This window comes from Balaenoptera physalus (genome assembly GCF_965194825.1).
Source record: "Balaenoptera physalus genome assembly, chromosome: 8".
Classification (NCBI taxonomy): domain Eukaryota; kingdom Metazoa; phylum Chordata; class Mammalia; order Artiodactyla; family Balaenopteridae; genus Balaenoptera; species Balaenoptera physalus.
The window spans coordinates 116047251-116071918 of NC_138887.1; the positions used below are offsets into that span (position 1 = coordinate 116047251).

At 35.7% G+C, this 24668-nt stretch overlaps 2 protein-coding genes across 4 annotated transcripts in view; one reads left to right on the top strand and one right to left on the bottom strand.

Moving 5' to 3' along the window:
* The window catches only part of CNTNAP2 (contactin associated protein 2), a 2064732-nt gene that overhangs the window by 1047950 nt on the left and 992114 nt on the right, over positions 1–24668 (top strand). For 2 of the 3 annotated variants that reach the window (XM_082473843.1, XM_082473842.1), the window contains exon 10: positions 21796–21945. In XM_082473843.1, the coding sequence (XP_082329969.1) occupies positions 21796–21945 (150 nt within the window). Of the gene's footprint in view, positions 1–9247; positions 9383–21795; positions 21946–24668 lie in introns of those variants that run through there. The other variant, XM_082473844.1, reaches the window with a different exon arrangement.
* Positions 1–24668, bottom strand: part of LOC309666434 (uncharacterized protein) — an 817765-nt gene that overhangs the window by 480457 nt on the left and 312640 nt on the right. The gene's annotated exons all lie outside the window — the stretch shown is intronic.

Here is a 24668-nt window from a genome sequence, read left to right on the forward strand (position 1 = left end):
ATCACCCAAATGTGCATCCTTAAACACTATAGTTTACTCTTGCCCATTTAAAAAAAGATGCATCTCTTAGGATGAAGTTACAATTTGAGCATCAAAAGCACCGTCACCATCATCATCACTGCCACCATCACCACCATAATCATCATCATGGTTTACAGGACAAGATGAGTTTTGTGAAAGACCATGAATTCAAATTGACTCAAAATAAAAAAGTTATTATGAAGCTTGCCCGAAAGATGACTGTAATAGAAAGTAGTGACTATAATAGATCATGTTTATTTTTTATTGATTTTAATAATTAAGAGGGTTTGATATTTCTTCTATGAATCTTGTATGTTTATAAAGCACAGTCATATGTCTGCTTTATCTGTTAAGAATAAACGCTGGACACTGTAAGTCAAATAGCCCCAGAGGGGCTTCCCTGGTGGCGCAGTGGTTGAGAATCTGCCTGCCAATGCAGGGGACACGGGTTCAAGCCCTGGTCTGGGAGGATCCCACATGCCGCAGAGCAACTAGGCCCGTGAGACACAACTACTGAGCCTGCGCGTCTGGAGCCTGTGCTCCGCAACAAGAGAGGCCGCGACAGTGATAGGCCCGCGCACCGCGATGAAGAGTGGCCCCCACTTGCCGCAACTAGAGAAAGCCTTCGCGCAGAAACGAAGACCCAACACAGCCAAAAATAAATAAATAAATAAATAAATAAATAAATAAAATTAATTAATTAATAAAAAAAAATAGCCCCAGAAAATGTAGATGCCAAGAACAGGAAGGACTATTCAGTTTGGGTGGGCGCCCACAATAACCAACCAGAAAGGGGGTTCCACAGTGTTTGCCAGATGACCTACAGAGGAACACTAACTACACAGACTTAATCTCTCAACCCCTAGGGGATTAAATCTCAGTGCTAATAAGGGAGGTGTAACTTTTTAAAGCTAAGAGACAAAAATCAATACTTGATTATGATAAGATAACAGGTTATATATAACAATGGCCAAGTGATATATTTATTTTTTAAATCAAAGATAAATACTAGGTTGCAAAATTAAAACCCTAGGCATAAGATAAGGCCTGAAATAGTCGCGCTGGCATTAACAGGTGTAATTTAACTATAGAAAATTATAGTTAATTTTTATAGTTAAGCTTTTATAGAAAAGTTTAATATAGAAAGGTGGTTTGGGTTGGAATCACCTTGAGAGAAACAAACAAGTATGATCAAGAATTAGTCAGTCAATAAACCAAAGTTCTGCAATCTAGGCAGTTCTGATAAGGTAATCTTTTCTTCAGGATCTGCTAAGAATTTTATGACCCAAGGAAAGGAATAAAATTAATAATGCTGAAACTCTGAGGGTATCTAAAAACAAATATAGAAAAACAAGAAGAGAAATAAGAAAGACATTAAACCTATGATATTGATGCTTTAGAGTAAATTTAAGTGAAAGTATAACAATAAGTTCTATAGCCTTTGTTTTATATGTTTGTGAATTATGGTTTCGAAGTGTTTAAAAGGATCAGCTGTTCTAAATATATAATTACAGTTAGTTTAAACTGTTTAAAATGATATGCTTAATAAATCTGTAATCAATATTTAAAGGCCCCAAGAAAAAATTCATTTTCAGTTTGGGGTATTAGATTCATGAGTTTAATAAACTGAACATTAAACAAAGAAAAAAAAAAACAGTAAGCCATCCATTCCAAAGTTAACTGTCAGTTCTTTATTTTAGCACTAGGCAATATTTACTTAATTTACATACATGTACCCTCCAAAAGTCAGTAAGTATCTCTAAAGTTGAGGATAGTCCCTGTCCCCTACATTCAACAGAATTTGTAACTACAGAAAAATCACATACCTGTTGAATGAGTAAAATCATTCATGTTTTCTTGGAGGCAGCATCATTCTTATTTCCTCCTTAATCATTCACCTCCTTACAAACGTAGGAGAAAAAAGTTACCATTTCTCTCAACCATGACCTCGGTAGGTATAAAATCAAGTGATTCAATGATTGAAATGAAAAACAACATTTTATACAATTTTATATTGAATGAAATTTTCATTTTTATAAAGGAAAATGAAACATTCCTACTGAAAATTAATAAAAGCATGATGATTTTCTCCATAATATAGCAATAAAATTTTGTTTTATAATTAATCCTTTAAAAGTATTTCAATGTTTTCATAAAGTATTAAGTAATAAAACTTGCTCAATTACCTTAAAAATGATTCTAAAATTATGATTAAGTGAAATTTATAATTTTGCATCTATAGGATTTTATAACCTTGCCCTTCTAACAGAATGGAGCTTATTTTTTTTTACTGTAAAAGTCAATAAATACAAATTAGCTTCTATCTTGAATATAGATCATTATACATAGCTTGCTAGACACATCCAAAAATATATACTTGAAATAAGAATTATAATGAAGATGATTAAATAACTAACTCCAAATTTAATCACTCTGAACCTTATCTTTGTATTATGCCAAATATGTTAGTAATACTTATCTACATTTCAACATGTTGTTATAATGTACATAAATTTATTAGTGATAGATATACTTGAATTTCAGATAATGCATTAAAAAGTTCTGCACAGGATGAATATTTAAAAATATGATTCAATTAAAAATTATCTTTTCAAAGGAAAAAGTAGATCACAATTTAACTTCTTGAACAGCTGAAGGTGAGACTATCATTCATTCCTAAAACATTGACTCAAACCAGAGAAGATAAATCTTGATGAAAATGAATGCTTTTTTGTAGTAGACATCAGTAAATATTTGATAAAATTAGGCACCAGATCCTCCCAGTTTCATTGTCACTATTCTTTACGTTTATGCCAATAGGATATAATAATCATATAGAACACATTTTCATCTAGCACCTAACTTCCCTGAGGGAGAGACTTATTCTACCTTCTTAATACCTCATTGTCATTAGATAATAGGAGCTAAATTATAGTTTTGATTATACAGTGCCTAATTAAAAAGAAAACTCATGCTAATTGGGCTCCTAGTGTTGCTATGTAGACCAGTCCCAAGAAGATCCACCCTCATACCACACACTACTCATTTATAATCCTGGTCAGCTTGTTGATAACCTTCCAAAGTCAACAAGGATCCTCCTGCCCCATGTCGCCCGCACCAGTAAAACGAGCCTCCGTTTGGTAGCTGTGCTCTAAGAGCACATGCTCTCCCCTACCCGCCAGGCTGTGGGCGGGGCTGCTTTAATCTCGTCCGCAGGGGAAGGGGCGGAGTTTTCCGGGGTAGGCGGGGCGGGCTGCTCACTGACCCAGCTCCCAGGGCTGGGTGTGGCGTCTCTGCGCAGGCCCGCTGCCGCGGCCATCTTGAACGGAGGTGTCGTGCGCAGAGCTTCTGCGCACGGCCCGTGGAGCTGAGGTGACGGCAGCAGCCATTTTGCACCAGGAACGGCGTTCTGAGGTGCCGCGGAGCGAGGCCTCTGCTCGCGGCTCTTGTGAGCGAGTGAAACTAGACTAAGCGCAAAGGAAAAGAGGAAAAAAGGTTAGGCTTTATCTTGTTACCCAGATTCTATTTTTATTTCCCGAGAATTGTTAACGGGCTGCGCCGGTTTAGCCAGTTTAAATGCTGTAAGAATGAAATCATTGATGACGCCATCCTTACAGCGGTGACGTTATTACTAAGCTTTATTAGTCAGAGTGGAATATGTTAATATTTACAAGGTGTTGGAAAGAGGTCTGTCCTCACAGGTGCAGGCACCGCCTGAGTAAAGGGATAGGATTTGTTCTTAATATGTGTGTAGCACGATGAACTAATTCAACTCCACACGGAAACAAAGTGATCATTCCCTTTTTTTAAACGATGTAAATAGTGTTTGATTGTTTTCCCAATGAACAGAGCTGATTGGAAACTATGTCCCGTGTAACCATACGTTTTTGTTTGAGCCGAGACATGGCCAACGTTGAAAAACCTCTGTTTATAAACAGACAAAATCAGTAGTGAAAAGAGGGCCCAGTGTCCAATTCCTGTTTGTTCGAATTCTTTTTGAGAACTCGTTGGGAAGAAATAAACAACTGACTTGTGCACAGGAAAATAGTAACAGAAGCCCTTTTGTGCCTTTGCTCAGTTCAGAGACAAAAACAGAGGTAAGACAGGCTCCGGCAGATCTGCCTCATATTCAGGCATCTCTTCCAGCGACCACGGTGGAAGTCGTGCTCAGTAAAATGCAAACGGGTCCACTAAAATGCCAAGAGTTTCATTTTGTTTTGATGTCTTTCTCACAGAATAACAGTGTTCGGCTTGGGTTTTTTTTTTTTTTTTTTTTTTGTAGTGCCTTTTGGGAAAGAACATTTTCTCTTTTAAAAGCCACACAAAGCTTAACACAAGCAGCTTCATTGTTCTCATTCTCAGGAAGCTAACAAAAAAAGACTAATGTGTTCCTGAATGAAGCTATTCATTGCTTAATAAAAACAAGAGTTAGTAACAATAACTGTTACCCTCACATTAACCTTATTTTCATGCTTTAACATAGAAGTTGCTCAGGTGTATTATATGTGTACCATAATTTGCTTAAAAAAATGCTGCTGGGAAATACAAATCTAATGAAACAAAAAGTAAGATATCTTTTTTTTTTAAACAATGTTGTACAGGTGTACAGCAGAGTGATTCAGTTGCCCATATACATGCATCTGTTCTTCAAATTCTTTTCCCATTTAGGTTATTACAGAATATTGAGCAGAGGTCCGTGTGCTATACAGTAGGTCCTCGTTGGCTGTCTGTTTTAAATATAGCAATGTGTCTTGTTTGTTGTTATTTTAGAAATTTGAGTTAATAACCAGTGTTAAGCCCAGCTACCAACACTCAAATTTTGGAAAATGCAAAGTTGTAATACTGATAATAAGTGCAGCTCTGGAAAGTGGAAAAAAATCTTTGACTTGAAATCCACAACCCTGGGTCTTATTTCCAAGTTTGCGAAGTATTGCTTGATATTGGCAGGACTCTTCACTTTTTGAGTCTTGATTTACTCATTTGTTCATTTTCAAAGTGGGGAGTAGCTCTGGTTATCCACAGAATGACTAGTTATTTGTTTTATAATGTTCACATGTAACTTTCTTCAAAGTTCATAATAAAGGCTGATAACGACAAATATTATGAACTTATGGTGCAAGATTTTTATAATAAATCATAAGCATGTGATGTAGGAGTCCCCAACATCACTTATGATTATCTCCCTTGGAAGCAGGTGAATTCACAAAATTTACAAAATTTATTTGTGAAAAACTTATTTTGAAGACTAATCTTCTTTAAAGGCAATAGATGTATTAATAATCTATGCTCTACGAGGTCAGGAGCTTTTTTTTTTTTTTTAAGATTTATTAATTGATTGATTGATTGCTATGTTGGGTCTTTGTTTCTGTGCGAGGGCTTTCTCTAGTTGTGGCGAGTGGGGGCCACTCGTCATCGCGGTGCGCGGGCCTCTCACTATCGCGGCCTCTCTTGTTGTGGAGCACAGGCTCCAGACGCGCAGGCTCGGTAGTTGTGGCTCACGGGCCTAGTTGCTCCGCGGCATGTGGGATCTTCCCAGACCAGGGCTTGAACCCGTGTCCCCTGCATTGGCAGGCGGATTCTCAACCACTGCGCCACCAGGGAAGCCCAGGAGCTTTGACTTTGATGTAAGCCTAATGTCTAGGGCATTACCTGTACCATAATATTGAGTCAGTGAATGAAAGAATTCACTGACTATATCCTCTTTCACTGTATTCATGGCATGATTTAGTTCGTAACTATATTCTTCATGAAAATGTTCTTAATGAATATATTCATTAAAACACTGAACCTGTGACCCTAAACTTCTGATAAATTGAATAACCCTTAAAATTCTACTAATATATTCACATTTATTGAACCTACTTAAGAGAAATATATTCATGAATATATTCATGGGAAGAATATATTCATATTCACAGAATATATTCTAGAAGAATATTCCTTAACACAGTTCCCTGATAAATTTGTAAGTTTGATGAATTTAGTGAATTAGTTGTTCATGAATTGATTCTTTGGATAATTATTTTTGATCAATCACTTTTAGAGAATTGGTTCTCAGTGAATTGACCGAGAGCCCCCTCTCTTGACCCTGATTGATATGATCATGGGCAGGTAGGCTACTGGCTATTGGAGCTCACCACCCTCTAAACCTGGGGGCAGAGATATCCTCCTGTGAGATCTCTGTTGAAGGAGGGAAAGAACCCCTTCTTCCAAAAGGAGAGAGGTTAGAGGCCAAAGTCGACTTCAGACCAAGAGCTACTTAATCAGATTCCACCTTCTCCCTGAAGTCTGTCTTCTTATTCCTCCTCGTTTTTCAGAGACGGTGGCCTTGCCTTGGGGGTTTGTTAGCAGGTGTGAATACTTAGTACAATTACTAAGGACTGAGCTACCTACAAAGGGTACACTGGCTTTAGCTATTAGTTTTAGAAGTGTGCTTTGTATTTATGGTATGTAATATGAATATAGTATGTTCTGTGTATACTCTATGTATAAACAGTATAATCTATATAAATTAATTACCAGCCACGTGATTTTTTTTTTCTCAAGTCATGTATGCTTTTTCAAATTTATAACCGCAAAGGCTTGGCCTCTCATGGAGAATCACTGCTGTTGTGAGCCATAGTTTCTGATGAAATTATTCTCTCTCAGGTGTTTGAGAGCAGAAACAAGATTGTGACAACTCTCAAACTAAGTGAGCTGTGACAGTGGTGAGCTCATGAGATCTGAGCGTTAGAATATTTGAACCATTTTATTTTACCTTTAAGTCTAAGATACAGAGATGGTGAACTCAAGAAAAATGGAAACAAAGCCTAAAAGTGAAAATTTTAAAGGGAAAGTGGTAGACACTATAAAATTTAGAGAGAAAGCAAACAAAGAAAGTGAATATTTTTATATCAGAGGGTTTTTCTTTCTCTCTTATGAGTGAAAGCAGTGTGCATTCCCTGTATCTGTGAGACATGAAAGGGCCATAATCATGGTTGATAAGTTAATCAAAGACAGGAAAGCCCTTAAGTTTAGAGATGAAATTAGACATAATGTGAAAAATGACATCACAGTTAAAAGCCCTTGAAAGTGCCCTGAAGTCACCTCAGAATTTTTATGAAGTCTTCACCTGGTTGTAGTCCCCCAATAATCTTTATTTTTCTTGTACATCACAATTCATGTTAAATTAACAGCATTAATAGCTATCAGATTTGCTAAATTACTATTGTTTTAATATTCGACAACTGTGTGCATACTTCATAATTTTTTGATGGCTTCTGTATGCATTTATCTCATGACTCTTTAAAGATAATAGTGGCCTCAATATTGTCTACAGTTTTACTTATTTCAGTTAGGTTATACATCACATAGACTCTTATCTTGCTTTATTTTTATTGAAATATACTATTCGTATAGAAAATGCACATATCATGAATGTACAGCTTAATGAAGTTTTTGGAAAATTGGACACATCTATGTAACCTTCACTCAGATCAAGAGACAGACCATTACCAACACTCCAGATTGCTTCTGAAGTCAGTAATTGATTTTAACTAGAGGGTTGCTTATATAGCAACCAATGCTGAACAATGTTCAATAAATAACTACTAAAAAACACGATTGTGCTATATGGTATGGAAGAAAATCCATGTATAGATATTTCTGATGTTATCTTTAGATAGGATATGCCCTGTTAATAAGAAAATGATAAATGTTTACATAGAATTATAGCACTGTAAGGCATCTAATCTCCACAGATTCCCTCAGATAACAGCCTTTGTGGGATTCTGCTGTTTGACATCTTCTTCCTAATCCTTTATTAGTATTCCAGAGAATTTCTGCAATAAAGGAGAGATGCTCTTGCCAAAAGCCTTACTTCTGTTTTCAATTTGCCAGTATTTTCTGGGACTCTACCTCTTACGTTAAATCACAGAAATGGCAAAGAATTCTCTTTCAGAATTGAAACAGTGAAAGATCCTAATTCCTTCCACAGTGCTGGATCCACCCTCCAAGTTGGTCTGCCATCAGTTTACTCTCATGTTTCCATGAAGCTATCTGTGGCCCCCATCTTCTGTCCACTGTAGTACAAAATTCAAATGACTGTCTGTCTTTTCAGCGTGGAGTCTTCTCTTTTCATCTCAGGCAAAGTCTCTTCCATGTACTTTGAGTAGTCCATGACCATTGTGTTTAATGCTTAGACAAGTACAGATTTATAGACCAAAATATACAACTTCAGTTATATCAGTATTTGCTTTATTAATATGCTCCACATAACTTTTTTTTTTTAATTTTTAATTAATTAATTAATTTATTTTTCCTGTGTTGGGTCTTCGTTTCTGTGCAAGGGCTTTCTCTAGTTGCGGCAAGCGGGGGCCACTCTTCATCGCGGTGCGCGAGCCTCTCACTATCGCGGCCTCTCTTGTTGCGGAACACAGGCTCCAGACGCGCAGGCTCAGTAATTGTGGCTCACGGGCCTAGTTGCTCCGCGGCATGTGGGATCTTCCCAGACCGGGGCTCGAACCCGTGTCCCCTGCATTGGCAGGCAGATTCTCAACCACTGCGCCACCAGGGAAGCCCCGCATAACGTTTTTTAATTGATACATTGTCATTGGTTTTTCTATTCCCCTTTGCAGTACATGAATGTATTGTAGTCTTAAGTGTCTAGAGCTGAGAGGAATCTTGTAATCAACTGGTATGAATCATTCATTTTACTGATAAAGATTTCTGGGCCAGAGAGGTAAATGTAATATTAGTGTCCATGCTATCCAAATTCTAATCCGGCTCTATTTTAGTGTATCACACTGCACTCCTATCTTATGTGTCCTGTAGTGAATTTCACACATATGTGCACACATATATACAAATATATACACACAACTTGTGTACCTAATGCAAATCCATGAAACCACACTAAAAAATAAATCAGCGGTTTAAAAAATTTATGCTCTAATAATACATTAATTTTTAAAATATTATTTTTAATTTTTAATCTTATCCGATGCTTATCTTGTCCAGATTAAAATCCACAAGAACGGATGGATGGAAGAAATTTGTAACCTGAATATATATGAAACATTTTTTATACAAGTGTGATTTCAATGTGCTTACCTGTAGCATTTTTCCTCTCCCATTTTGCCACAAAGGATGAGAAAACCTACCAAAAGGCAGTTGACACTCAAAAAGGATTGTTGACTTGAAGATTGCAGCAGAGAGTAGTTTATAAATATCTGGGGACATGCCCTTCATGGTTCAGTGCTCATTAGTAGTCCAGTTGGAGGAAATGACACTGAGCTGAAACACACAGAAGCTGCCTCTCACACTAGGAGTCATACAGTAGAACAAGTAGAGAGGTTGACAGAAAAACAACTACTTGTAAAAGGTAGGGACTGAATCTTTGCCTACGTTTGTGACCTAGGTACAATAGCTAGACCCTACCTTTGAGTAAAGGGTGAAAATTATTCAGTGGCAAGTATAAAAACAAAGTTCTGTTAAAGGGGAGTAATGCAGAATTATTTGAAATGAGAAACTATGGTTTTATTATGACTTTTATGATGCAATTTAAAAATGATTTATATTCAAATCATAAAATGTTATACCTGAATATAATATTTTAAGATATCTGTTCCATGCCAGGACTCTGCCCGTGATTATCCTCTGAACTCAGAAGTTTCTGAACCCCTGAATGTCTGGATAACTTCTCTAAATTAAGAACAGTTTTCTCACTGGAGTTATCCAGCACACACAGGTATAAAAAAGTTCTGTTTTAATCAAAGCCACTTACGTTCACAGCTCTCTATGGTTATGATAAAACCAAGACTTTGAAAAATATTTAGAAGAAAAGAGGGAATTTTGTTATATGTACTGTTTTAAAGAAAGCTAATCTTAAATTCTGACAGTTGTTAATTTTAAGCTTTGAATTTGTTTTATTATCAAAATTTAGAAAAATGAGAAAATGGATTCAAGAATTAACCTGGGCTAAATTGCTATTATTATCTTCAGTTATGCCGTTCCTAGTATTCTTTCTCGAAGATATTCTTTTTGCGTCACTTCTATAATACCAATGGGACAGAATAGAAAAACAGTCATTGACTGATAGTGTCATGTAGCTCTATTTTCTCCCTGATGTGTAGGAGGACAGGAACAGTGTGCCTTTGGGACATGGATGAGATAAGGTACTCTGTAATCATTCTAGTATTCACGAGTGGGGTTATGCTAGCTGGGAAGATGGGGGATCAACAGTTTTAACAGCCTATTATAGTAAGGCTGTGCACAACAAGGGAGTGCCCACCTTTGGGATCACCTCTTGTCAAAGATCCCTAGCTGGATCCCCAAATCGTCTCAGCTACATTTTGCCTTCCTCATTTATCTTTCATTTCTTTTTCCTGAGCCATCTCACTCCAGTTTATAAAATATAGGGAAATGTTTCATAGCAATTATAAAAATGTATGTAAAGATATTTAAACCTCATTAGATGGTACAATAAGGCAAACTTTTTGAGACCATTCACTGTACAGTAGCTAGCGTATATCTTTAAAATAGCATCATGCCACTTTCTGCATAAAACATAGGTTTTCTATCACACTTAACATTTAATCTTCTAATTACAGCTTACAAGGCCCTTAACTTATTATACTATTGCCTATCTTTTTCCTCCCATTTCTCAGTCCTTCCCCCTTAATCTCTGTACTCAAACCACTGTAGTTATCTTAGGGCCTGGTACTTAAGTACAACAAGCGTGTCTCCCTTCAGGGCGCTTGCATCAAATTATCTCATGACTGGCCTCTTATCCTTTAGGTTTCAGATTCACTGTCACCTCCTCAGAGAGTTCTCCCTTGTCAGTCAGTCTTATCCCATGAATCTCTCTATCACAACATCTGTTTTATTTCTGTTATAGCATTTATCCCCATCTGAAATTGTACCTGTTAACCTATTCATTATTTGTCTATTTTCTGTCTCTGCACATAAGAATATAAGCTCCAAGAGGGCAAGACCTTTTCTTCTTCACCATTATATCCTGGTGCCTAAAACAATGCCAATTACCTGGTAAGAGATCAATAAATGAGTTTCGAATAAAACTCTAGAAGAGCTTAGGCTAGTGGAGGTAAATTTCCATGTTATTCTCCTTAGATTCTGAAAAGTTAAACTGAAAGGACAAGGCTGCCAAATCTCCATCAGCACAAATCAGAGAATTTAGCGGATGATGATCACTTGCTTCTTCCTTTTATACTTTTTCACCTTCAGTCATAGCATCACAGCAATCTGAATGGTTTGCAGTTATTTATGATAAAAGCTAGAGTAAAATACATCAAATACTAAGTGTAATGTCTCTTGGTGTAATGAATCTTTTTTTTCCTTTATTATACTTTTTTAGTTTTCCAAATTTTCTTCAATAAGTCTTATCTTAAAGATGAAAAAAATTATAAAAGTTCTCTGCTTATGATCTGAAATCCATTTAAGCTACCATTGCTTAATATGCCTTTATCTGCCCTAAGTAGATACATGCACAACTCACAAAATATGTCTTCCTTTTGTAAAATTTTGTAAAATGTGAAGATGATATTCACATAATCATATTACTACTAAAGATACTTGCTTTGGAAGATTGTCTCAAGAAAACAGTCATCATTAAAATGGTCATAAATCTTTGAATGAGATTTTGAAGTATAATGATCTTTGGCTTTTGGCTGGGAATCAGTAATGGTTGAAACAATTTTTAGAGGTTTTTACATGAAAATTTAGTCTTGGAGTAGTTATTTTAAGTTTTTTAACTTCCTAAAATATTGATATCAAAAAGTTAAACACAATAATACAGAGTCTCATTGGGTTTCCCCTGTTTAGTAGCAAATAATGGTATGTTCTATATTGGTTTTCTCATTGTTTGATAATGCAGTAAAGTATAAAGTGGGCATTGGATAAAATTTAGATGAATTTAAAAATGAATATTATCATTCCTTTTATCTGATTTAAAATGTTTATATATTTTTGAGGTAAAAATTATAAAGCACATTTGGTTTTCATTATTCATCATAGTTATATTCTGCATAGTCATTGTAAACACTCAATTAGTGAATACTGAACCATTGTTCCTACAAGAAATACAGAGTTAGGTTCCTGAGAACCTCTGGTCACAACATTTGCATCAATATATAACCTTGTTTTTGTATTTGCATCAATACAAACCTTGATTTATGTATTTCTGTTTAAAGTTACCTTGTTTCATGCATGTAATTGATTCATTAACATTGAACACACAACCAACAGCATTATAACTTATACCTGAAAGAAGTTTATCTAATGTACACATTTCCTCTTTGTAAGGCACATCACAGCCTTCTTGCACTTAGGAACACTAAACAGCATTTCAGCACTACATTTGGGGACCACTTTAAATGGCAAAATTGACAAAAAGCACAAAAATGCAAAAAAACGTGGCGCTAAGTATACAGTGAAAATAACACTTGATTGCAGGATAAGAGCTGAAACAAGAAGGCAAAGAGATGCCTTATTTGACCTCAGCTGGGAACTTGTGAGTCGAGCGACTCCAATTTTTCACCAGTCTGTTCATGCATGAGTCCGTGAATGACCAGAGTGCATCACCGTATTGATTTTGGGTTAGAAATAAATTTTAGCAATAAGGTGAATTCACAAGTACTGAATCCACGAATGAGAATCAACTCTATGAAATGCACAGATCTTAAGAGCACAATTCAATGGATTTTGATAAATATATACACTTAGGCAGCCAACACTCCAATCGAAATACAGAACATTTCATTACCTCAGAAAGTTTCCTTGTGCCTCTTACAGCATGCCCGTGTGCACCCTCCCCCCATAGGCAACTCATGTCCTGATTTCTATCACCATAGACTGGTTCTGCCTGTTCTAAAATTTCCTATAAAAGGATTCATTCAGTATATTATTTTTTTGTGTCTACATTCTTTCATGCCAAACAGTGTTGTCCAAACCACTAGTTCATTCTTCTTTATTACTTAGCAACATTTTCTTGTTTGAGTACACACTGTATGGTTATACAGTTATTTCCAATTTAGTCCCATTATGAGTAAAGCTGCTGAAACATTCCCGTACACGTATTTTTGCAATGTGCATTTTGATTTTGGGGGGAAAATACTTAGCAGGGAAATTGTTGGGTCATAGGATTAATATATGTTTAACTTTATTTAAAAACTATCAAAGAATTTTCCAAAGGGACTGTACAATTTTGCATCCCACCAGCAATGTATGAGAGTTCACATTGATCCAGGTCCTAGTTAGTCCTTTTAATTTTTAGCCACTGAAGTGGTGTAAAATTGTATGTCATTGTGGCTTTAATTTCCCTGATGACTAGCAATGTCAAGAAATGTTTCACGTGGCTATGGGTAATTAATTTACCTTTATTTGTGGTATGACTTTTGCCCATTTTTGTCTTCCAGTTATTGACTTATAAGAGCTTTTAGTGTATTTTAGTATGCTCCATTTTCAGATATATATGTTGCAAATATTTTCTTCTAGTCTGTCTTGCCTTGAATTTTCTTAACTATGTCTAATGATGAGTGGAAAATTTTTAATTTTGATGAAGCCCAATTTATCAAGTGATTTTGATATCCTCTAGGACAGCCGTTACCAACATTTTTGGCACCAGGGACTGGTTTCATGGAAGACAGTTTTTCCACGGATGGGGGTGGGGGGCAGGGGAGGGATGGTTCAGGCGGTAATGCGAGCAATGGGGAGTGGCATATGAAGCTTTGCTTGTTCGCCCGTCACTTACCTTCTGCGGTGCAGCCCGGTTTCTAACAGGCTGCGGACCAGTACCAGTCCTGGCCTGGGGGTTGGGGACCCCTGCTCTAGGAAATCTCTGTTAACCCCAAAGTCCTGTGTTATCTTTCAGAAGCTTTATAGTTAGGCTTTTATTTTTGGGTCTAAAATCCATCTAGAATTAATTTTTGTGTGTTGAGTAAAGTAGAAATTGAGATACATTTTTCCCTTTATTTATCCAGTTGTTCCAGCACCATTTTTTGGAAAAAACAAAGAAACAAACACAAAATCACCTTTTCTTTCCCCATAGAATTGCCTTAGAGCCTTTTCCAAAAAACAGTGGATCACATATGTTTGGGTCCGGTTCTGATTTCTTTATGGAATACTATAGCTTTATAACAAGTCTTCAAATCAGATGATAAGTCCTCTACTTGTGTTTTTCTTTTTGATGATTTTGAATATTTAAGGTTTTAAAAATTCCTTATACATTTTAGAATCTTCTATTTTTATTTCTACAAAGACTAGTGTTGAGATTCTGACTAGGATTGCATCGTATATATCTGTTTATTTAAAAGTTTAATTTCCCAGCAATGATTTGGAAATTTCGGTGTGAAACTTTTGACTCTAAGGTGCAGACAATGTAATAAAATCTATTAATCTGGGCTCTTTCTTTCTCAAAAGATTCTGAATGCCTGAAAGGAAAGAATTCATCCCATCTCTAAGATTCTACATATTAAATTAGTGATGGAGTCATATCTAGCAACACAAAAAAATGTCATGCAGTAGGCTCTCCCCAATGTGTATTTCTAACTTAAAGCTTCCATTCAAGTGGTTCTTTAAGAACAAAGACATATTCCAAAGTGACGTTCTATCTATACCAATACAGAGGAGCATTTGCCAATTTCTTCAACTTAAAAAATAAAAGTATTTTGTGCCTACCCAAGTATCGTATTACATGTTCTGTCTGATTGCAGTTGATCATATTTATATGGTTTGGATTGATGTGTAAAAGTTAGCAAGATTAAATTGGATTGATTTCCTTATGGGATTTACATAGATAATATAAGTAATAGTTGTGGCATATCTACATAGAGATGTATATTCTCTTTTTTCTTATTGCATAAATAGGTAACTGATAACTTACGAGATATATTATTAACACCTCAGAGAATACTGTAACCACCTAAAGACGGATTTTATAGTCTCTGAGATTTTTCTCTCAAGATTAAATGTTGAGCAAAAGACTGAAAACTAGTCACTGTAATTTTATTGAAGCATTTTCAAACAGATGTTACATCTTGGTTTGTGACTATATTTTAAATACTTTCTTTTTTTCAACATTCATTAAACCAGTCTTCTTTTGTCTCTAATAAGAGAAACATCTGTTTCTTCTTGTTCAATCAAAGCAACCACCTCAAGAGTCTTACTTTAAAAATAATACCATTAGAAAGTCAGCCTGGATAGAATATGCTTCATTAACATTTTACATTTGTATACAAAACAAGTTTTTCTAGAAGTTACAAGTTAGGGAGATGCTAGAGAAAATATTGTAAAACAATTTCGTTATTTTATGAAAGAATTAAAGCCAGAAGCTGGAATATGGCTTCAAAGATGTTGACTTTAGGTTAAAAAGTCTCTTTGTAAAAATGTCAGTTTTCTTTTGTAATGTACAGTTGAAAAGTTTTTATGATTATGAATTAATGAATAACTGGAGGTATCTATCATAAAGTAAATTCAAATAATCTTTAAGTGTAAAAGTACATCAAAATTGTTGAATAGTGTATATTTTTAAAACAAAAATACTTTGGAAAATATGTACTACAGTTTATATCAGTCTCCTCAAAATTAGTCATCAGGTGAAGTCCTTGCTTGGAATTGGATTTGATTTTTGGAAATATTCCACAGACATTCAGAACCACACCTATTGAATAATCTAGTTGAAAACAAAACACATTTTGCGGAGGTGAAAGTACATCTGTGACTATGATGGAATAAGACCTATTTTATTGTATAGCTCAAAGTTGGCTTTAGACATTGTTGACCCTGATGTTAACAAGAGATATATATATATTTAGCTACTTTCCCAAATTCCTCAAGACTTTTCTTGTACTATAAAATTCATATGGGAGGTGGGTATTTATTCATAAAGAAAACTAATGTTTATTCATTTCATAATAGTTAATACTTATAGAATTAATGTACAACAACCCAAGTTGGTATTTAGAGAGCTAGTCTTACTCACCGAATGTGTAACAATAGCTAATATCTATTGAGAGCGAACTTACTGTGTGCCAGGCACTGTTCTAAGTGACAATGTATATACTTAATTCTCAGAACTCTATGAAGTAGATAGTGTTATTATTCCCATTTAATAGAGAAGGAAACTGAGGCCTAAAGAGGTTAACTTGCTGAAGGCCCAGCTATTAGGTGAGCAGAAATGAGATTTATATCCAGATGTCTGACTTCAGAGTCTGTGCTCTAGACCCTTATACTGTTCTGCCTCTCTGAGGGTGAGTCTGTAAGTCAGACACCCCTGGCTTCTAATCTACTTCTGTCTCTTATGGAGCATGTTACACGTCAGCTTGAATAAAATATGACCGCAAATGAAAGGCAATCCCCCATTTTCCCAACGAGATAATTAAGAGTACCTTTTGGCTTAACTTACATGTATAAACTTTTAGGGCTGTGGGTGAAAATGTCTCTAATATTTAATTACTATTGTTTTTAAAATTACATACATAAATAATTTAGAAAGTTCATTTTTCACTCTCACTTTTTGGAAATAATTTTGTTCAAATTTCTTCACATGCAGCTTTAACATCAGTGTCTTTGTCATAACTTTGTGAGTCATCTAACACATTTTTGCAGAACAGATCATCTTCAGCTCTAAATTGTTTGAATACAGAAATTTTTTCCCATGTCTAATGCTGTCACTGGACATGTTTTTCTAAGTTTCAAGTGCCCATTAGCATAATGTTAGGACACTTTTTTTCAGTTGTCTCATATGTATATATTCATGATCTCCACGTTGTTGAGTTATTATATTGTTGTCTTGTTTAGAAGGCTTATTTATAACTACACCAATATTTGTAATTGCAATGCAATAACCCCCAAAGAAAAAGTACTACGTTTAAGTCTCTGCTTTTTTCTTTGTAAAATGGGACTCAACAGCCTTCTTTGTTTTTTGACCTAATGGTATAGATACAGATATGCTGTTTCCTAGCTGCTAGGCACTGTTCTAATGCTATGCAAACCCTAATTCATCTACTCCTTAAAACCAGTCTACAAAGTGGATACTACTATTTGATTTTAGAGAGGAGAAGCCTGAGGCACAGAGAGGTTAGGTAAATTGTCCAGGTTGGCAAGGGCCAGAGCAAACACAGGCAACCTGGCTCCTGGGTCAGTCCTCTTAGCTGCCACACTATTTTCCTGCCCTTCTGCCATCTTGATGCTCATCATTGAGAAAAGGCAATAGATTGACACATACAGAGTTAGGTAGTGCCAGGCACATACCAGGCTCTTAGGAAATGTTAGCCGTATGAGACGTGGGTCTCTTTTTTAAGTATCAGTAACTAGCGTCCTTTTTTGGTTTGGTCCTGAGTCACTCTCCAGCCACCAAGACCCCACTGTGTCTGGGATTATGGGTCCCTGGTGAGTCTCTCTATTCCCTGGGACATTGATTGCTCTAGAATATTGAGTGAAGGGATACCATCTCTTTAATAGCAAATGAGAAGTGATGCCTTAATCCTATTTGGTGATGTGTTCTTTGTTGTTTACAACTCACAGATTTCTAATAAAACTTGGGATGATGATACATTTTTTTCTTAATACTGTGTTGGTATTTTAAGTGTATATCTTATGATCAACTGCACGGTTCTGAGTGAATTTTACGTATTGAATTCTAAAAGCTCTTAAATTTCGTTAATGTTGTTTCATATGAATTAAAAATTACTAAAGAATATTGTTAATTTTTAAAAATGCCTCAAAGAGGCTATTCCATATAGTTTCTCTGAAGCAAAACAATTCTGTACTACTTCCCAAGTGGCAGGTGGCCCAGGAAATGGTAAAGGCAAAACTCAGTAGTCCGTGTTTCATACAAAGTTGTTCAGGTCTCCCTTGCACTGAAGGGAAGGGACACAAGAGGAGGGAAATTATGCTGAAACTATGGCATCTTCTTTTTTCGCACCATAAAATTTAATGGCTGTGTTCTGAGTGGGAAGAACTACTGTTTGATTGCAAAAGGTCTAGATTAGGATCTCAACTCTACAAACTGACAAAAGATAGCATGTTCAAGATAATTGATTGATCCACTCATTATAAAATGAAAGGAGTGAACACAGAGTTCTCTTTGCTGAGTTTCACAAAGTATGGAGATGATTTAAATGAATGCTCCTGGGCTTACTTTAATATGCCTTAGGGAAATAATGCTAGAATTTGCTTCTCTACTTATAAAATTTCCATTCAAATCACAATTTTAAACATTGTGAAAGGTACCCCTTTCACAAGGGGGAGAAACATCAATGTAAGAAAATACTAAAAGACATGTAGTAGTGGGATCTGCCATTACAACAAAAATTTGATGACGCAAATGCTGAAAGTTGGCAGATGAAACCGGATCGGTGTCTCAGTTTATATACAACCCTGATGCTGTATGAGACAAGGGTACTCCAGAAACTCCCTCTAGATGTGGTGGCAGATGGAGGTGTGTGTGTGTGTGTGTGGGGGGGGGGGTACAAGAGAACTCTGATCACAGATGCACAGAGTCTATATACCATGTTTAGTTGTTGTTGGTTTTTCTTTGTTTGTTTGCTGTTTATAAGAACTCAGCCTCCAGAACTCGATATAGCTGAGTTCCAGTTCTTAGTTCTGACATTTACCACATATGGGATGCCTAAACGTTATTAGATTCAGTTCTCTCACCTATTTATTGGGGATAGTAATTCAAAAACATCTTTTTCTGTGAAATATTGTTTTGAACTGTTAATGTTAATCGTCAAGAGGTATGTCTCAGCAATCTATGATAGGAATGGGCCCCAAATATAATGAAGTTCATTCTTCAATGGGGCAAGGATGACCTAATTTCTTAAAAGAAAATATGTCACTTTAAAAAATTTTTCTTTATCCACACGTTATTAAAAAACCCTCTTGATGATTAACATTAGCAGTTCAAAATAATAATTGGAATTAAAATGAATAGAAATCACACCTTAAGCTCAGATACTGCAGTGGCTGCTATCAACAAGGCTGCTTTTATATGAGGTGCAATTTCTGTAGTGATTAAGTTTCTTGAAAAAATAAAGTAACCTTTTTATTTTAATCTGATGGAATAATAGGCCTTTTTGTCATGAACAGTTAAGCTGGTGATTTTCCCTTTAAAAATTAACTTTATGATGAAGAGGTTTTCATTAGAATTTTTAGAAAGGCTTTCTGGTCTACCGGTTAGAACAGAAAGCCCTGTCGCGGAAGACAGCTTGTAAGTGACTTCCTCTGAATATGTGACTATTTAGGATTAAACATTTGTAACATTACTGTCCTTGGGACCCATGCCCCAAACTGCATTTCAAAGCAGGGTTCATCACATTGTAAAGGCAAAAATAACAACCAAAATCAAAACCATACACTTCTGTGGCTAATTAACACTAACCCCAGTTTTATAATTTAACAGAAAATGTTAATAGTGACAGTACAGTCTTCCATGAATCAGTTTTGTGGGAGAACCCAAAGGCAAACTACTGGAGAAGGAATTGTTTCAGTAAACGCTACTTCTTGTCTGACAGCTAACTGACTTTACTTTTAGAATAATACTGTATGTTTACATAGTAATTTCAGTACAAAAAAAAATGTATTTGTATGTATTATACATTTCATAATTTGAAAATTATTTAGTATTAATTACTTTAGAGCTGTTTTCCTGTTTTCCTCCATTGAAATAAAATGTGCTCAATAAATGTCACTAAGTTAAAATTTGAAAATCCTGAAAAAAAATACCTGAGGGATGATCATTTGTAATGATATTTACTAGTACAATGTTAGTTAATACTACATATACGTGACTATCTTCAAGCCCCAAGAAGCCTTAATTTTTTTCTTTAAAATGGTGTTTCTGTTTAATAATGTAAACCAGTCACTAGTTTATGCTTTTCCTATGAAGGATGACACAGTAAATAGTATAGGCTTTGTGGGCCATACAGTTTCTGTAGCACCTGTTTGACTCTGTAGAACAGACAATGTGTAAACAAATGAGTTTAACTGTATTCCAGTAAATTTTATGTGGACACTACATTTGAATTTTATATAATTTTCACATGTAATTTAATATTGCTATTATTTTTATTTTTCAACCATTTAAAATGTGAGATTTATTTTTAGCTCTCAGGCTGCACAGAAACAGATGGCAGCAAGCAGTATTTAGCCTATAAGCTGTGGTTTGCAGACCTCTGATCAGAAGCTTGGAAGCCATCATTCGTGCTTCACTGATGTTCTCTCATTCCATTTTTGGATACCTTTTCATGCTAGGCTTCTCTTTCTTTTGTGAGGCAGAAGTGTACCTTCAATAACTTCTACCTATGGATTCTAGATTAAGCCATCTGGAGTAGTCTAGAACAAAATAGTTTCCCTTTGCATAGGCCTTTATAAGGTGAAAGAAAGTCACTTTGACTCACTTAGATTTCTGTCTCTCTTAGTGTTCCTTAAACTCTTTCAAGATACTTTTGTTCAAAGGCTGTTCTCCTCTCTTTACTCCTTAATTTTTTAAATTATTATTTGAAAAATGAACACAAACTAAACAGAAACTTTATGTTATTTTCTGTCCAATGGAGAACTAAATAGATTTTCTGTTTCTGAAGACCTTTGTACTAGGCAAGAGTGGAATATGATTGTTAGGGAGTTGATTTATTTTGTTGGTGTTTATCTGTTTAAATATAACCTAATTCATTATAAAGATATCTTATTTGTAAATGATCAGATAATCCTGGTATCATTTCCCATACCTATTAGTGGTCAGTTAGCACAAATAACTGCTGTAGGGAAGGAAAACTTCCTTTCTTCCCCTCTAGGCTCTTTGGCTAATCTAAGAATTAAATTGACATCAGACAGATTACCAGGAGGAAAACAAATATAATTTTGTATGTATGGGACCTCTCCGAAATATGAGACTCAAAGAAGTGACCAATGTAAGCAGATTTTATACCTTTTAGCCAAAGAAAAAGATTAATTTTGTAAAGAATTAACAAGACAAGGAAGTTTTTGGGTAACTTTGGTAACCCAAAGTTTTGGGTTTGGGGTAGTAGATTAACGAAGAAGTAACATGGTTTGTTTATACAGCCTTCTTGGCCCTAACTTCCCTCTCTCTAGTGATAAGGAAGCCTTGTACCCTCCTGGTACAGGGAGGGTACCTTTCACATGAGAGATTTGTTTCCTGCTTTCAGAGGGACAAAGGAGGGTCAGAGTATCCTTACTGCACTTGCTTTTTCTTAAGTAACTTTAATTCAAAATAATCAGTATGCTGAAATGGCACATGTTGGGGTGGCATATTCTGCTCCCCTTCACTGCACATACTCACACATTTATTCTTTAGTCCTTCATTTCTATTAGCTATGCTTGCCAGATGTGGCTATTGAGAGACAATGACAGTACAAAAAATAGTTTTTAAAAACAGAGAGTGACATTAGATAAAATTACAAATCCTTTTTCTCATCTGAGAGTGAAGTCTAGTAAAGCTAACTAGAAAATAAGTTATTAAATTAAAATAGTTCATCATCATCTCCCAGACAACTTAATTCACTCCAGTTTCTTATGTACCCTGATGGCACATTATATCCCTCCTTGATTGGGTTATGTTACGCCGTATTTGGTCTGGCAGAGGATAGAACTACTTATAATATTAAAGAAGATGAGATATTAATTGTAGCTACACTCAATTTTCCTAGATGCAAATATATTAATTTTTACTTACAAAGCTCTGACTCAAGTTGTTATTAAAAATTATTTTAAACCGAATCATCTTAAGAAAAGAAATGGCCTTTTCTCTTTATCTAACAGGTTCTGGGTTGAATGATGGCCAGTGGCATGAGGTCCGTTTCCTAGCTAAGGAGAATTTTGTTATTCTCACTATCGATGGAGATGAAGCCTCAGCAGTTCGAACTAACAGTCCTCTTCAAGTTAAAACTGGCGAGAAGTACTTTTTTGGAGGTAAGACTACAATTTTTTTTAATTGGTTAACTAATACATTGCTAAAAATGGAGTTTCAAAAAAGTTTGATTATGAAGTATTTATATTCAGTGGACTCAGTGGATCTCAGGAAAAAAGCAAACTGTAACCTCATTGAACTAAAAGGAGCATCAAATGTATTGTTTCTTCATGATAAAGTGTTAATATGATGTCACCATATTCTTCTAGTCCAATTCAAATATTCTAAGTATAAAGCGTGAGATTTTGAATCCATTCATTCTCATAACACTATTCTCAAGAATCATGTCCTTGGATTATACATTAGTCATCTCTTGCTGTGTAACTAATTACCCCAAACCTTAGTGGCTTAAAAGAACAAACATGTATTATCTCACAGTTTCTCTAGACCAGGAATTCAGAAATGACTTAGCTGGGTGATTCTGACCACCTGGGTCTGTCATGGGGTTATACCCAAGCTGTTGGCTGTGGCTACGTTATTTGAAGCCTTAATTGTGCTAGAGAGTTTGCTTCCAAGAAGGTGCACTCACTTGGTTGATCATTTGTGCTGGCTATTGGCTGGGGTGCCTTGGTTCTCCTCTATGCAGGTCTGATCCTTCGGGGCCTCTCTTCTTCAAGTGGTTTCTTCTATAGATGATGGGGCGGGGTGTGTGTGTGTGTAGGGTGGGGGAGAGAGAGAGAGAGAGAGGGGTGGAGAGAAGTGGAGAGGTTGGGAGGGAGGAGGGGAGGGGAGGGAAAAGCCAGTAAGTGGGAGAGAAAATTTACAAGATAGAAGCCATAAAGGTTTTGTTCTTGTTGTTGTTTTTAATAATCCAGTCTTCTGTTATATACAATTGGAACTCACATCCCATCACTTCTGTTATATACAACTTATTAGAAGCAAGTCACTAAATCCAGCCCACACTTAAAGCAAGGGGATTACACAAGAAATCAGGGGTTATTGGGGCCTTCTGAGAGGCTGCCTAACACAGGTTGCCTTACATGAAGCCACCTTATCACAAATATCTTGATTCTTAAGTAATAAAAAGATTAGTGGAATGGAAGATTCTTTTAATGATAAATTCTACTTCTATATGTGAAAAAGTGTTGGAACACAGACCTGGCATGTTTTCTAATTTGAGAAATGCATCCTGCCAGAAAATGTTTTTTTTTCATTAATGAAACATAGGGATATCTTTTATTAAAATGCTAGGTGTGTTGCTTAGATCAATAATAATCTTTCATTAGATTATTCCCTTTCTCATTCTAATCACCCTATGTGAGATCTAAAAATATACATTGTATCCTTAGAAAAGGCTTTGGTTTAAGCTTTAAAAAGTATGTGTACATATACTTGCCTCTGCAAATATACCTATTAATATTCCTATATCTATTTATTTGTATATATAAATATATGTTTATATATCACTATTTGTATATATTTCTCTAATTATTAGAATAAGCCTACTTGACAACAGACATCTTGTATGTCTTGTTTCCTGCTTTATCCCCCAACGTCCTAGAAAAATTCATGAATATAATAGATGACCAATAAATATTTGTAAATGAATTAGTAAATTCTGAAAAATAAGCAGGGCAAGCCTTTTATTCCTAAATTTCTAAAAGAAGAAATAGAAGCCCTAAGAGCTATACTGACTTGCCGCTGAGTCTATAGCCAGCCCCTGAATTCAAAACCTCTGACTCCTGTATGAGGGTGTTTCTCCCCTCTGCATCATGATATGATGATGAGTGACAGCTCAGAGACAGAAGTCCTGAACTAGACCTCTGCTTCTTTAATCTTCCATGGTCTTTGTTGGGAGTTAAAGCTACATGCTTTTTAAAAGTCTCTCAATAAATATTTGATGAGTGGATGAAGTCAGATAAGATGTCTTAGGAGTGAATAAACTGGGCTTATTGATGTGAGAAAAAGCAACCCAGTAGCTAAACTGGTTTTTCTCCCAAAACATATTTAACAAGATGGACTTCTGGCCAACAGTTTTCATTGCTGTCAGAAAATGGATGACAGTATTCAGTTGGAAAGCTATTGATAATCCCTACTCATCCAAATGACAGTGGAATATCTTTGGCCATGAATGAGCTTGCTGAATGCTTAAGGCAAGTGTTGATCTACTTCCATCTAGATGGGTAGGCAAAAAGCTATAACCACAAATTTATGGCATAGAGTTTATAGGATATGAGGGCTTTATAGTGTGCTATTACTGTTGCTTTACAGATTTGGGTTTTCAAACCCAGCAGTCAGGGTCATATTTCCTCCCTCTCGGGTCTTTAGTCTGCCATTGGGAAATGCTGTCAGCAAATGATCATGATGCTTCTTTGGTCATATCTTCATTGGCTGAATCCTCAGAGTATATGAGAATCACTAGGGGAACGTGTTACCATTCAGATTCTCAGGCCACACTCCTAGAACTTTAGAATGCAGGATGTTGAGAAATCGAAGAATTCTAAACTTCAAGTGATTCTGAAACAAATGATCTGAGTAACAGAATTATAGATCTGACTTAGCCAACTTGCATGCATATCTATTATATTCTTTTTAAAAAACAATGTCAGCCACTGACAAGTGAGATAAGTAAGAAACAGCTATTCTCATACAGCTCTGCCACCATGGAGCAGTGAAAGGAAGCCCCAGACAGGGTCTGGTGCACATAGAGACATTTACTAAATGAACATTTATTAGCAAGCTGGAACAACACTGTTAATACAAACTCCTCTGTCAGCTCAACGAA